Below are 15692 nucleotides of genomic sequence, written 5' to 3' on the forward strand. Positions count from 1 at the left end.
TGATTGAAGTAAACATTTTTTGATTGAAAAGTTTGTTTTGTTTTTTTATTATTGAAGTGATTTTTTTATTTTTTGATTGTATAATAAAGACAAATACGATGGATTTTTATTAACTAATTATCTTTTAAACTAGGGGGTTGTCCGTACGGCAACTGTAAGAATAGACACTTTCTTTAAACTACAAGTTTGTTGCTTTGTGCGTAAAGTCGCCTGTTACCTATTGATTGCTGTACTTTGTGGAGAAAAGAACAGCAGCCATTTGCGCAGTTTGCGTAAACTTGGAACACGACAGTACGACAGGAGCGAAGCCACGCCCTTTTTAAAAAAAATATTTATCTTCCGGCCACACACGAACAGACTCACGCCCAGTTACGTACACAACTGGTTTATAGTATATAACCGGGGGACACCGTCCGTCTGTAGTAAGTACATGGTCGTGTGTTGCTAAGTGTCTTTGATCTGTGCAGTAGTCCACATTCTGTGTAACAAGTAACGACACTTCCTTCTTCTTCTCCTTTCCTGTCTTTGCAGGATATGTGGCTTGCGTTTCTGACTTTGTGCGGGTTTCTCTTCAGTAAGTGTTTTGCACGTTTAATATTTGAACATTTTTGATTAAACACAGAATATCTGACGTGGCTGCTGGTCTCTATACAATGTAGGTACAGTATTGGCTTACTGCGGGAACGCCATCGGCTGTTTAAAACTAGAATGCGCGTTTACATCGCGTATTACGGTAAAGTCATCAGAAACCCCAAAAGATCCTAAAAAATCTAATTGTTTTCAGCAAACCACCACATTGTTGTTCTACAGGCCCTCAGGTATATCTGTGCCAATTTTCAACTGGAGTCACTGTAGCATTTTCTCATAATTACACAAAACACACGCAATACATACACTAACAGTACTGTACAGGGGTATGGTCAAAAAAAATTCCTAAAATATCAATTTGTTTTCAGCAAACTGCACCACATTCTTGTTCCACAGGCTCTCAGGTACCTCTATATGCAAATAGTCAACTGGAGTCACTATTGCATTTTCTCATAATTTTCTCATAACACACCCAATACATACAGTACTGTACAAGGTTATGGTAAAAAAAAACAATAATAATTTCAGAATCAGAATTCCTTTATTAATTCCAGGGAGAAATTGCTTATGTTACAACCACAGAATCACAAATAAAAGAATAAAACGTTCAACAAAGACGGAAGTAAGAATAAACGTTAAATAAGTGTATAATTAAATAAAAGACTGTTAAAAAATAGGGATCAGATACACACACATTACGGTAGTAGAAAATAAAGTAGGATAGATAATACCACTAATAACAATACACAAATATCCAGCTGTGAGGTTACAGTGATGAATTATACAGTTTGATCACCACAGGCAGGAATGATTTCCTGTGGAGCGCCGTGGTTGGATCAGCCTGGTGCTGAAGGCGCTTCTGTGACTGACCAGCACATCATTGACCAAGATGGCCTTCACCTTGGACAGGCTCCTCCTCTCTGTCACCACTGTCAGAGAGTCCAGTTTAATCCCCACAACGTCACTGGCCTTGCGAATAAGTCTGTTGGCGTCTGCGACCCTCAGTCTGCTCCCCCAGCAAATAACAGCGTAGAGGATCACACTCGCCACCATTGACTCATAAAACATCCTCAGCATTTTTCTGCAGATGTTGAAGGACCTCAGCCGTCTCAGAAAATAGAGGCGGCTTTGGCCCTTCCTGTAATGAAAGGGCTAAATATATATCAAATATGTGTATACAGTATATGTCAAATTGTTTTCAGGACCCTGTACCAGATTCTTGTTTTACAGGCCCTCAGGTATATCTGTGCCAATTTTCCAACTGTATTCACTGTAGCATTTTCTCATAATTACACAAAACACACCCAATCAAATTCAGTGTGTAATTATGAGAAAATGCTACAGTGAATCCAGTTGTACATTTGCATAGAGGCACCTGAGAGCCTGTAGAACAAGAATCTGGTTCAGTTTGCTGAAAGCAGTTAGTTTTTTTTTAATGCATTTTTAGTACAATAACCACTCCACGTCATCTCTGATACTTAATGTTTTTTAGTCCACAACGGGCGCGGTTGTGTTCACAGCGTACCTACTCGCTCTAGGCTTCAATTGGAAATGCTGTGAGACAGGCAGAAACAATCGCTCTAGAATACCTCTGTTAGATCCACCCTAGACGTTGTTGTTTGCGTGTGCTCAACGTCCAAACGAGGCGGACTATCCGAGCAAACAAATCGTCAGTATGAACGCATACTTTATACTACTGCAACATACTGTGTAATGTATTAGAAAATAACTCATTATTTGCGCTGCAGTAGCTTATTGGTTAGATCACACAATATGTGCCAACCTTTGATAACCATGTGAATCAGATGGACTTCTATGTCAACAAGTTTCGCTCCATGGATCCCCGTAGACAGACACTGACCCTGCACATTGGAAACCAAAAACTGCAGAATCAGCTTTAAAAGATAAATGTTCTGAGAAAATGCTTACTAGCTGTGAATATTTATACTAACAGATGCCTTAATACAGTGGTTCTCAACCTTTTCAGCCCGCGACCCCCAAAATAAAGGTGCCAGATGCCGGGCACTGTACCTGAAAGTGGTTGAACATGAACATTTAAGAACAGTCATGTGGAGACAGGGCCATCTATAAGGGGGAGAGCTTTTTGGGCCCTATGTGTAAAGTCAGCAAAATGATGGTCCATTGTTTTATGAATCTGTGATTACAGCATTTATTTATTTATTGGAATAAAATCAACTGTTAACCAGGAAGTTTAGTCCTAGTCCTAGTACTGTATATAGCCATCTTAAAGATGTAAATCCTTGTTTTAATCTGAAATGAAATGGGTTAAAACTTTAAAAGTGACCAAAAATGGTAAAAAAAAAAAAAGAAGAAAAAAAAGGGTAGGAAAATTTATTTTAAAAACCACAGAAATTTGGTAAAAGTTGCATATTGTGGGTAATGGAATTTTAAAATGTAGGAATTTTTTTAAAGCTGGTAAATAATGGGCACTACAAATCGTGAATGAGGTGAAATTGGCGAAAAATAAACATGAAATATGGTGAAAAAAGGTTTAATGTGACAGTAATGGGTCAACATATGTGACATTAGGTGGGAAAATTGGTGGAAAGGGTTAGAAGTGCCAAAAATGTCTAGAAAGTGGAGAAAATGTACAGAAAAGCATTAAATTTGATTGAGAGGTGGCAGAAATTAGAGTAATGTAGCAAAAATGTAACAGAAGGAGCAAACATATGAAAAGAAAAAGTGACAAAAATAGGTTAAAATATGGCAAGTTTGGGCTCAAATTGTTAAAAAAATATTCGTAGTTTCTTGAAGGTATTTTGGCGACCCCCTCCTAGAGTCTCGCGACCCCAAGGTTGAGAACCCCTGCCTTAATAAATAGATAATCCATTTTATTCACTCAACCAATTACTTGCCATATTGTTACTTTCTAATCATTTTTACATAACTCAATTGTTGTTGCAATATAATATCTCAGTGTTTATGTGAATCTGTGTTCTAACGCTGTAAAATAGTTCCTTTATATCTTATGTTATGTGCTCTTTTAATGAAAGGTTCATCGGCTGCTGATGAGATTCAGGAGAAGTGCTATGGCAATAGTTTGACCTTGCCTTCTAAATATGCTCCGGCTGTTTACAAAGGACAGCTTTATTTCACTCCCAGCAATGGTGGACCCCAAAGGCTAATGTTGGAAAATGGAAAGGTGAGCAGTTTCTGGAGCTGTACCTGGGCTCTGTGTAAAATCAGTTATTAATATATTACATTAAAAAAAATGCAAGTAAATGATATAGGTCAGGTATGAATGCATGTTGTTTATGTTTCAGGCTAAAGATCGACGCCTCGATGACTTGCTTTTTAACATCTATATACGAGATCTGAGAGTAGAAGATGAAGGATATTTTTCTGTTTCCCATGATGGGATCCAACAATTCAGGATACTTACCCTTAAAGTTTTGGGTGAACTTATACCTCCTTTTATTATTCTTTTTCATCATTGGGATTATTTCCATAGATAAGCTGGTGATTTTATCTGTAGATTTATTGTGTTTCCTTTTTGGCTGTATGCTTTTTCAGATTGTGCTGATGAGGTCCACAAGCATTATGGAGATACGTATACATACCGTGTCCCTAGTAAGGCTGAGTTCTTAGAGTTTACTCCTTTGAAAAGCTCGGACCAGCTGAAGATTCTGTGGAATCGCTCTGACTCCTCAGTCAGTTCCAATGATCCTGACAGTCCAGTGAGAGCTTTTTCTAATGATTTTTATTGGGAGAGGCGATATCTTACTCAGAAGCATAATGGCTACTACAACTTCCGGGAGAAACACAACATTCTTATCTCGAGACTTCATCTTAAAGTGGAAGGTGATTTTTGATGCTTGATTGATGCACATTGGGAAATGTAACAATGGTGAGCAACAAATGAAATGATCATTATGTTTTTTTAACAGAGAATGAAGACAGCCTCATTGGGAAGGTGGGGAGACATCTACGGATTACATTTCCCTGGGCTAGGGATGATTGGATTGGGACTTTTAGGCCTGAAAGTGATCCAGACTTTTCTATGACGATTAAAAGAAGTCGAGTTCCAAAGATCTGGTTTGAAGATAGAATTCAGGTGGATTCTGATGGCATGGACATAGATCCTGTAGAATCCAGCGATGCAGGCATTTTTGAGTTTCGAGATGAAGAAGGCAACCTAGCTTGGGTTCTGGACCTAAAAGTAGAAGATGGTAGTTATTATTTTTGTGTGGAAGAACTGGAACTACATCCCAATCCATTCTCAACAAATCTCCTCTCTTACAGATAATCTGACTGGGATTAAATATGCGGCTGTGGCTGCCGTGATTTTGCTGGCGGTGGTTACCTGCTGCTGCTGTTACTGCAAAAGGAGACGCAGGAAAAGGGAATTGGCTACTCCTGCTCTACTTAATTATGTATGTTTTTTTTTGTTTAGTGTTTCTTCTTTCATCTGTAATATTTCTTGCGCATCTGTCACTAAGTAGTTTCCTCCTGGGATCATTACCTGATTCTGATTCTCAGACTACTGAAACCCCTGCTGCGTCACCTGCTGCGCCACCTGCTGTGCATCATCGTGTAAGTCTCTCCAGCAATGAAGGAAGCTGTTTGAAAAATACGACACTATTTGGACATTAACACCCATGTATCGGTAGGGGCGGAGTCAACCACCAACGTACACAACTGCATCAGTTCCCCCTGCTTCAACTTCTCAGACAGTGAATTCCCACGCCTCTAACAGAACTACAGATACGTCTCATGAGCCGCCGGTGGGTGTGAGTTTGGGTTTCTTTTTTGTTTTAACTGTATTGTGTGTGTATATCAATTTTCATATCAATTCAAAATAGGGGTGTGCCTTGCCATGAATCTGACGATATGATTCACGATTTGCATGTCATGATACAATATATCTCGATACCAAACGATACGATACATAACACAGTATCAACTACAAAATGGTATGAAATACAATTTATAAAAATTTTTTTTAAGTAAATGGCAACGAACTGTAATTTAAGAAGAAATATCAAAAACAAGTGGCATGTTTATCAAACTGTCAAATTACATTTTTCAAAAAAGTTTAACTTTTACTTCTACAACAGATTCTGTGAAGTTTTTAAATTCTTAAAATAGTAACCCCATACATCTAGTATGTTTTCTGAAAATAAAACGTACTTTCAAGCTGAAATTCATTGAGAACTGAGGTAGTTTAACAAGGTCTTACTGTATGTGGTTCACTGACACCGAGTGACCAGGCGTTTACGTGTTATGCATATGTTATGTTCGCGCAATTATTTTTTTTAAAAAAAATTGATTTTGACATTTTTTATCAATATGATAATCGCGTGGTGAAATATTGCGATGTATCGCAGAATCGATTTTTTCTTACACCCTTAATTCAAACAATAAGTTAGTTGTGTTTAAGTCAAAGCATGTCATTTAAATGTTTCTAGTGCAAACCTGAGGAGATTGAACTTGTAGAGCTTTGTTTTTTTACTTTTTGTCTCGTCATCATTCCTTATTGAGATGACTTTACCAGCTATTAAACTTCCTGAAATTGTATGAAACGTGCTAAACATGTTAATAGAGTAAACTACTGGAGACTCTTATTAATTTTACAATGTATATGCATAAGTGGACTTACAAAATTGACATGGTGACCCTGAAATCACACGAGATTGCGTTGCAAGAGTGACGTTAGCCAAAAATGCCAGACCTGTTTAAGAGGAATAATGCCATGAAAATGCATCATATGGTCCCAAAACATTATTTGTGAAACCTTCACCACCCTCACGCAGCTATGTGATTGTAGATCACCAGTTTAAATGATCACCAGTTCAACTAATACACCAACAGCTAAACCTGTCTTTGTCCCAGTGCCTTTTCAGGTTTGAATGCACTCATAAAATCTGAAACACGTTCATTACAACACAGTAAAAACACACTTAATAATTGTTAATCACATGATCACACAAACACTACTCTATCCATTACACATAGCGAGAGATTTTGAGCAAGCTTATTGGTGATATTGGACATATTTGTCCATTTGTCACACTTTCTAGATATATAATCACCTGTTTTCTGGTGGATATAGTTTGTTAATGTAAATATCGTCCCAAAACATGCATGTGAGGCATTTCCGTGTCACATCGGGCCCGGATTTTTAATAGAGATGTTGTTATGTGGTTATTCATATTTTTTGTTTCCGTTTTCCTGTTTACATATTTAATAATTTTCACATATCCACATATAAGATGTGAATTTTGAAATGTTGAAATTACAAAAAGGTACAGGTGATTCTATGTCTTTACTAATGGTCGCATTAGTAATGCTAAAAGTGCTTCACAATGAACACAGCACACAGTTCAGTTCACAGGTTCATGTGTTGACTATAACAGTATCCTCCATAGGTTCCAACAAGCATTTTTCAGAGAAGATTTTCCAGTGACTAAATCTGAGTTCACTTTTCAGGTGTATAATCCAGTGAGCATCCATTTGAACCCCTCTCAGCGTGAGGTAACCCCTTTATTCACAGATTTTCTATGCATTTTTAAAGAAATATTTTTCAGTCTTTGTTGTCCTACTATTTAAACGTTTCTTTTCCTGAATTTCAGATGTCTGTTCCCACACCTCCAATCAGCTCAGGCTTCCTCACTTCAGATGCTGAGCTTCGGTTTGAGCTGAAAGGAATGACATCGCCGTCCTCGCTACCTCTCTCTTCAGAATCAACTGTGTGTGATGTTTATAACTCTGACAAACTAAACTTTCGCTAAATTCCTTTCTTATGCTAAAAATTCAAAGCAAGTTTGAATGTATACTTCAGCAATGGAGTGGTGCAGTATAAGTATTAGTGTTAAATGTAAAGTTGCAGTTACAAGTGTGCAAATAGAAAGTTTAGCTCATATCAATAATGTCTCTGGATCCCACTGTGTAGCCAAGTGGTATGATAACATTCTTATGTTATTGTGTTGTTGTGGTTTCTATTAACTTCACTTGTTTGCCTTGAGGCTTGATGTGAAATTAATTGTAACATTTGGATTTTTGTTACGTCATCATCAGGTCAGAATTACAGGTTTTACTCCGCCTACTTCCAAAGACACTAGGAACTGTAATCTTCTTTTTTAAGCTTTTTTTTTTTTTTTTTTTTTTTTTTTTTAAACTTCTATCTTTTGTATTAAAGGAGAATACAATTTTGTTACAATCTTGACTTGCACTTATACGTTGTATAGTATGTCTCTTATAACTATTTGTGTGACTGCATTTGTGGTTTCAACTCAGAAATGTGCCTTCAGTTGTATAACTTTTTTTTTTAATGTCTTTTAAAGTTTAACATCTCTTGTGAAAATACTGGAAAAATGAATTTACTTTAAAAAAAACCTGCAACAGTGTATTAAATACATTGACTGACATTTTATTCAAACTGTGGTATGCAATATTTCCATTTGTTCTTTGTATAACTCCTAATGAAATGCATGAATATTTTGGTTTGGAATAGAGTCCAAAAATAAAAAGGGCTTAAAAAATAAAACAAATATTCTTGAGTTTTACATTATGTCTACTGGAAGACTGATATTAATATATATTAATATATATATATAGCCTAAGAATTTTGATAGCAAGAATTTCCGGGAAGCACGTGAACGCTCAACAGTGTCAGATCCGGGAACGTCCTTCTTCGTGGGCGTAACTAGCTCCGCCCACACTCATTTCAATGTTGTAAGGCTTTATAAAAAATTAAAAAAAAATCTGTTTTAAATAGTGTACAAACAGATTTATGCTCATGTTAGCCTGGTGGAAATGTAACTGATCTTTAAAGACGTGCTGTGAGCTTTATCGGGTTTGTTGGTTGGAACCAATGCGGATGATGTTACTGCTGATTCTGTTGCTTCCCTGTGTTTGTAACAGTGAGTACATGCTGTCAAATATACACTGACTTATCAGAAAAACACAAGCCAGCTTTTGTTTGTTAGTTTGTTTATTTTCACAATTAAAAAGCTTCAGTTAAGCGTGACGTCCAGTAACGTTGCTGTATCACACATACGTAGATACAGTAAGTACGGAAGAGAAACATAAACACAAATAAAATAACGGAAAAGACGATTCAATATATATATTAATATTAAGTCAATATGACTCTATTTATTTAATTTGTATGTATTTTTTTCAAAGGAATAGGTCGTAAGGACGTTGACATTTAACTAATAAACTGTTTAACCGGTGATGTGATGCATATAAGGCTCAAAAACCCTGAAAAAGGTTCATTTGTCTGGGTAAGCTCAATGAAAATGTGGATGATTCAGAATAACTGTGACAATAGTGCTAATACTACATGTCAGATATTCAATTTATCCAAGACATGACACTTAAAAATATATTCTCATTGCTATTGTGATACACTATTTCTGAATGGAGCTGTCGCATTAGCATTAGCATGCTAATTAGCAATGCTAATGCTAATGGCAGCAGTTTGTGTCGGCAAAAAACATGCTTATCCTCGCTGAAGTGTTACAGTATTGTATCTGCGCATTTTATTGACAGGTATAGGTTAGATTTCTTTACAGCTGGATCCAAACATGGTTATTTGAACCAAAAGAAGCGGCATAGCACATAGCATTATGCACAAGGAATGCTAAGGCCTCAGAATAAGGTAAACGACTCCATAGAGCTGGGACATTGTCACAGTTCTTTATACATATTTAAACATGAAATAAATAGTTTATTCATCTATAAAATAAAATTTATGTTTGTGTTAATTTGAAACTAAATGTATAATCAAAATCATATGTTAAAAAGTTGTGTTGGCAGGACGTGCAGGTGTCCCGATACAACTTTTTCACTTTCAATACCGATATTGCAGCATTGTGTATTGGCTAATAATATAGATACTATATCAGAATGAAACATATATAGGTTTATTACTTATTATGTAATGTGTAATGTTAGAAAAGACTGGATGAAGTGAGTATTACTACAGCAGAGAACAAAAATGTATTATTATGGTAGAATGCGTAAATTAAAATTCAATTCTAGAAGCCTGAAAAATAAAAGTCAGTCATCTTTATTTGTCTCCCAGTGGAAGAAATCGGTTTGAGGAGGAGCACTTCTGCATATAATACATTATTTAAAAAAATAAACAACACATACTATGTCCATCAAAGGCACTTTTACAAATAACAAATGCATTATGTATTTTTTTTTAAAAAAAAAGTCACAAATACTGTGTTTTAACAGTTTTAAAAACGAGTATAGCATACATCGACTGACACAGACATACCTCACCGCAAATCAAACATTTCCAGACAAATCTACTGTACATGCAAGCCTACACACATATTTAGTAATATATCACTATACGTGGGTGTAGTTTTTCTCAGACTCCATTATTAATAAGCTTGGTAGAGAGAGCAATAAATGAAGGCGCCCACCTCCATGTCTCTAGCAAAGGTCTAATGAGCATCGAAAAGGTTAATAAAATCAAATCTATATATCTAAGAAAAAAAACAAAACAATATTTAACTGTACAAACATAAACTGAAAAGTGATTTTGTTTTGAACTTCCTTTTCAGGCTATTCATACCGGTATGAGTTTGAATATGGAAGAACATTCAGGATCTATCTACAAGAAGATGCTCACACTGTTGAGTTCAGACCCTCAGACGGCTCTGATGAGCAGATCCTGTGGTACCATGACAACCCTTTGGAAACTAAGGTCAGCGGGTGGAGGGCGACAGACTACAGCCTCACAAAAAATTTGACGCAGAAAGACAGCGGGCAGTACGTAGTGAGAGATGCTCATACGAAGAGGCTACACACCGACAATATCAAAGTTATTGGTAAGATTACTACTGGTACTTCTATGCAAGCCTTACATTTTATTTCATTCTTAGCACCAGAACACATGTCTGTGTGTTCCAAAGTGTACTCTTTCATCAAACAATGCCCTACAACTCATATTCCTCTTACATCTTACTTAGTTATGCTGTCCTTTTCTCATTGGCCTCTAAAGCCAGTGACCAGTGGTTCTGATAAAAACGTGTTAGAAAAGGGGTCACCAACACGGTAGCCCGCATGGACCATGTGAGGGGCCCTCAGGAGCTCTTGTCACCAAAGAGCTCCATCTAAAATACTTTCCAGGATTCAAACTCACACAGATAAATACATATGGCACATGTAGTTAGTACTTAGTGAAGTTCAATACTGTGCATACAGTTTTAGTATTAAATTAACCATTTTTTAAATGTTTATTTTCACTGAAACATTGTGACAAAAAGTGTTGCCGATCTGATGTGTAATCAGTGGTATGTTATATGTAATATATTACAGTATATGCCAGGGCACTCTTCGAGCAGTACCGACGTGCCCTTGAGCAAGGCACCGAACCCCAACGCTGCTCTGGTGTGCTCCCTTCATAGTAAAAGCAGTCTCACTCTGACATTACTCCATTAATGCATGTCCACTGGTCCTGTTTGTGCACGTGTGTGAGAAGCATGTCCCTAAAATAACACAGAGTAAAAATCTGAATTTCCCCTTGGGATTAATAAAGTATTTCAAATAAAAAAAATTATATATATTATATATTTTTTTATCTTTTTTTAAATCAAGGGAGATTTTCTATAGAATTGAATGAAAATGAAACAATTGTATAAATTAGGGGAAATAAAATGTTTCATGTTGAAACCTCAGCATTTCCTACCTTTTTAAGGTACTGCTAGCCTTCCGTATTATCTTACCCTCTAATTAAAGTGAAACCGTGAATAATAAGTATTTAAGAAGTGCTTTTCTAACTGGTAGCTTTTTAACCGATTCAGTACCTATGAAGAAGAAGCTCGTACTTTCAGAAAGGTTGGTGACCCCTGTGTTAGATGGGCCTTACTGTTCAGATGCATATTGTCTAGTTTTCCAATCATGGAAAACTAGACAATATAACGTGCATCAACCTCATGGGAATAGTTGCTGTTGTTTTTTTATCCTGTTTTACTGATAACTGATACTTGTCTGTATAGGAATCTTACACGACTGGAAAAATAGACAATAAAACATGCATCAAAAATATACAGTACTTATCCATATAGAAATCTTACACATAGCTTTTCCTCTTGATATGCATTTATATCTGCACCGTATCTCTCTCTCTTTTTTGTTTTAAATACTACTTACCTTATGTAAGTACTGGCTGCTGTTTATCCTGTTTTTATCCTACTATACGAGCCAATGCAACAAAGTTTTGTTCTTATCTGTACTGTAAAGTTGAAGTTTGAATGACAATAAAGGAAGTCTAACTCTATTTGCAGAGTAAATTAATTCTGTTTCATTGTCCAGCGCTTCCGGTCTAAAGTTAGTTGAAGGTTTTTTTTAAAATAATATGTTAAGGTTTCATTTATTTAGGCAACTGTTCCTTCGGAAATCCGCTGTCAACTGCCAGTCTTCGTCAGAGGCGTCTGCTGATCACTTTGATGTTTCCTTGACTTCCGCGTAGGGATTCCAGCATCGAAACATGGTCAGGAGATCAAAGTGGATTTCGTAAGGAACAGTTGACTGACAAAAGATGCATTAACATATTAATCAAAAAGAATCTTGCTGGTGTTTTTTAAATGTAACTTTAAGCTTTTCTAGAGTTTAACTGTGTATCAGTGTAAAATAAATGTATAGTCTAATCATTTGAATGTTTTCCTTGCCAGCTAAAAGTGAAAACTTTGAAGTCAAGAGCTTTCATCCCTTTGCCTTCACGGTCAATCTGGAGCCATCATCCTGCAATATTTACTTTACTCCTGAAAGCAAAGACGAAGTTCCAATAGTTCGCCAGGGCAGAGCCTTGTGGGAATTCTACAATTGTGGTTGTCAGGGTTTGAATCTTTTAAAGCCGTGTGGAATAGAAAATGACAACCTACTACCATCATGCAGCGGACGCTTTACGGTCAAAGATAATGACAAGCAAACAGCCATGGTGGTGACGCTGACGGTTGAATGTAAGTAACCAACGTCAATCATTTCTAATGAGACTTTAATTTGCCTGTTTTCATTCTTGATTGTGTTTTAATGGAAATGAAATCTTGAACAAAGAGTGATTTTTTTACTGTCTGAGGACCAGTTGTGTGTGCTCAAGGACCTGCCCATGGCCACAGACCCCACTTTGGTTATGATGTCTCATACCACACACCAGGACTTTTGTTTTTTGTAAACTTCTCAGTTTCATCATCATATGCTTTTAAAAGCACAAAAGTCACAACATTGGGAGAGTGATTAATGACTAACCTTCGGTTCATTTTTCTTTAAATGATATCCTAAGTTCCCAAAGTGGGGTACGGGTTCCCCTTAGGGGTACACAAATTGTCATAGTTGGTACGTGAATGAAAAATTAAAAGCAGCAACATTGGAAACTATAGTATAAATAGAGCAGCGGTCAGACGCCTCCATGCATTGCCACAAATTACACATTGGTATCTGTAAGACTGCCCTCTAGTGGTGACAGAGAAACAATCTGAAAAAAGCACAAATATGGAGGAGAACTACGTTGCCTTCCGCTAGCAAAACGTGCTGTCAAGACGTTGATGCCCTCTGCCACCACGTACTTGTGTGAGAGTGGATTTTCAGCTTTGACAAACATGAAAACAAGATACAGAACAAGAATGATTTAAGACTCAGACTCTCAAATTTGTAGCTCGATGTATTTCACAGTTTCAGGGTGAAAAGAGATTTTGTTTCTCAGTGACAGTACCAGTAGGCTAACTAAATAAATACATTGAGTGATAATGCTAAATAAGATGTTTTCTTGTGTTCTTACAGATTATTATTCATTTTTTATTACGAAAATTCAGTCAAATTTCATTGTAGGGCTACATTGTATGTGACGTTACATTATTCTTCAGTTCAAATGTCTGAAGGGGTACGGGACTGTGAAAAGTTTGGGAAACACTGAATTACATGAAGCATGATGTTTTCATACTCACTTATGGTAACTGAGTGTTGACTCCTTGTTTCAGCATTCGACACTGTCCCTGTATACCTGGTCATCATCGCGTTCGTTGTGGTCGTAGTTCTCGTCTGCTGTTGTGTGGTTCGCTGCAGCTTTGCAAGGATGAATAAGGGACAGAATCAATCCCAGTCAGCGGCGGCTCCTCAACCTGCCGTCGACTGCCAAGAGGTGACCTTGTTCTCCACAGGAATCATTCAGTGTCTTTTGTGTGTGTTTCTGTTCCTCACCTCTTTTGTTGATTCCGTCTGCAGTACGAGCGTGAGCCGGCGAGACCAACACGAGAGCAACGAAACGAACCACCGAGGAATCATCGTGTACCTCATCCTCTTGTTAGTGTATGCTCCATTATACACAAACAGCTGCATGTCTATTCCATTAAATACACTTCTATTGTGTTTCTGTCTCTCTGCAGACACATGGTCCTCTCCCATTGGATGCTCCACCTTCTTATTCTGAGGTATGATTAACCTGAAACATTAGGGAGGGCCTCCAATTTTCCTAGATCGCCGAAAAAAATAAAATAAATATATATATCCAACATTTAACAAAGAACACTTTACACACATTTCTACTGCTTTACATAACTTTCTAAAATATATTGTGATATTTTCTTTTTGAAAGTAAATAATGTGTCGCTCGTTCTTAAATAAACGGATGGAATATAGATAATTATGTGGATTAGTAGTAGTAAACAAACCTGTCAGAAAACATCCACATAACTGAAAATGTGCCACTTTGTTTCTCCCTCTCTCTCCAGATAATATCACAGTCTCCTCCTCCTCCATTCGTGTCTGAACCCGGGCTTCGATATGAAGTCAGCGGCACCAACTTTGACTTCACTGCTTCGGCACCAAAATACAGTGACATTTATACCTCTGACAAACTCAACTTCCTTTAAAAGCTTTTTTTTCTTCTGAACAGAGCGCACCAGCTCTGATGAATGTCAGCGACGGGAACAAATTGGACTAAATGAACAATCAAAAAAGCAAACTGTGTCTGGATGTAACGTCTCATTTAACAAGCTTTCCAAATATATAGTTTGTTGCTTAAAAGAGAAAGATGTGAGAGTGTTTTGACTAAATGTTGCTGCTTCATAGTCATGTTTATTACTGTCATTGACTGCAAACATAGAAAAGGATGAATTATAAATACTGATACATCAAAGAAGTAAAGTCTTGTTTTCATCACAACATAAAGATTACAATTTAAAAGCCATAGGTCAGAAAGGAAAGTGTCTATAAAAGCTTTCCAAATAACAAAACATAACATAAAACCTAATCTGGGAATATTTATCTTTGTCTTGAAACTGCCTTTGTGGTGTGTGTGTGTCTGTTACAAATATATACATATATACATATTCTAATGTGTGCTCCTAAAACTGATTCTACTGCATCTCTCAGGTGTCATTGTCATTTGTGCTGCCCAACACTAACTACACTGTGCTGTATATTGTTAATATGTTACCATCATCACCAGGAATAAAACTAGATTTGTGCTTTAGAAACAAAGAAAAGGAAACACAGCCTTAAACCATTATATTTAGAATAGTGAGGAACAGTTAGACCTGATGGTGTTTTAGTAAAGCCTTAATATGTGTTTGGATTTATAATCCTGTGATAGTGTTGTGTTCAAATGTACCAAAAAGTAACTACAGTTCACCCTGTAAGACGTGCTTTATTCATTCAGTTGATTCTCAGGGTTTATTCATGTGTTTTTTTGAGTTTTGTTGGTGTGAAGGAATAATGATTTCTTCATTTTATGTTACATAGTCAAATATTTCTAAATGCCCACACGTAGCCTACTGAGCAATTTATTACAATCTGGGTTGATGTTTTTTTTTTACTCATTTGTTCTCAGACGTCCATCACCATTTGTGCCGGCCTTGTGCCATCGGTGAATGATTTCTTCCACATTTTCTAAGCCATTTTATCCCACGCAGAGATTTAATGTTTACTGGTGCTTATTAACACACATAGACAAAGTCATTCACATCTTGGGTAGTTCAAACGCTCAAATCTAAAGTATGTGTAAGTTCATATTTATTTTGTTTGTGTTTGACTGAATGTTAATGCATGCTATAGTTTCCGTGTATGGTACCCGCTGTGATTAACGCCTGGTGGTTGTTTATGGCATTAAAGATATTAACAACCTA

The 15692-nt window shown here is 36.7% G+C and overlaps 2 protein-coding genes across 4 annotated transcripts; both read left to right on the forward strand.

Moving 5' to 3' along the window:
- The first annotated feature begins 335 nt into the window (after window positions 1-335).
- LOC114471166 (uncharacterized) lies at window positions 336-7668 on the forward strand. 2 transcript variants are annotated; one of them, XM_028459782.1, is made up of 11 exons: window positions 336-422; window positions 532-574; window positions 3603-3751; window positions 3873-4005; window positions 4123-4410; window positions 4497-4778; window positions 4852-4982; window positions 5089-5142; window positions 5220-5339; window positions 7039-7083; window positions 7182-7668. In XM_028459782.1, exons 2-11 carry the CDS (start codon window positions 535-537, stop codon window positions 7338-7340), a joined length of 1401 nt encoding a protein of 466 aa, XP_028315583.1. In that variant the 5' UTR covers window positions 336-422; window positions 532-534; the 3' UTR covers window positions 7341-7668. The 2 variants fall into 2 exon arrangements, with proteins under 2 accessions (XP_028315583.1, XP_028315584.1); XM_028459783.1 differs by having other exon boundaries at window positions 5220-5333.
- A 573-nt stretch (window positions 7669-8241) lies between these two features.
- Window positions 8242-15692, forward strand: LOC114471096 (uncharacterized). 2 transcript variants are annotated; one of them, XM_028459679.1, is made up of 7 exons: window positions 8242-8471; window positions 10134-10400; window positions 12246-12533; window positions 13548-13708; window positions 13792-13875; window positions 13953-13997; window positions 14298-15692. In XM_028459679.1, exons 1-7 carry the CDS (start codon window positions 8423-8425, stop codon window positions 14436-14438), a joined length of 1035 nt encoding a protein of 344 aa, XP_028315480.1. In that variant the 5' UTR covers window positions 8242-8422; the 3' UTR covers window positions 14439-15692. The 2 variants fall into 2 exon arrangements, with proteins under 2 accessions (XP_028315480.1, XP_028315479.1); XM_028459678.1 differs by having other exon boundaries at window positions 8245-8471; window positions 13792-13869.

This window comes from Gouania willdenowi, chromosome 10 (genome assembly GCF_900634775.1).
Source record: "Gouania willdenowi chromosome 10, fGouWil2.1, whole genome shotgun sequence".
Lineage (NCBI taxonomy): Eukaryota > Metazoa > Chordata > Actinopteri > Blenniiformes > Gobiesocidae > Gouania > Gouania willdenowi.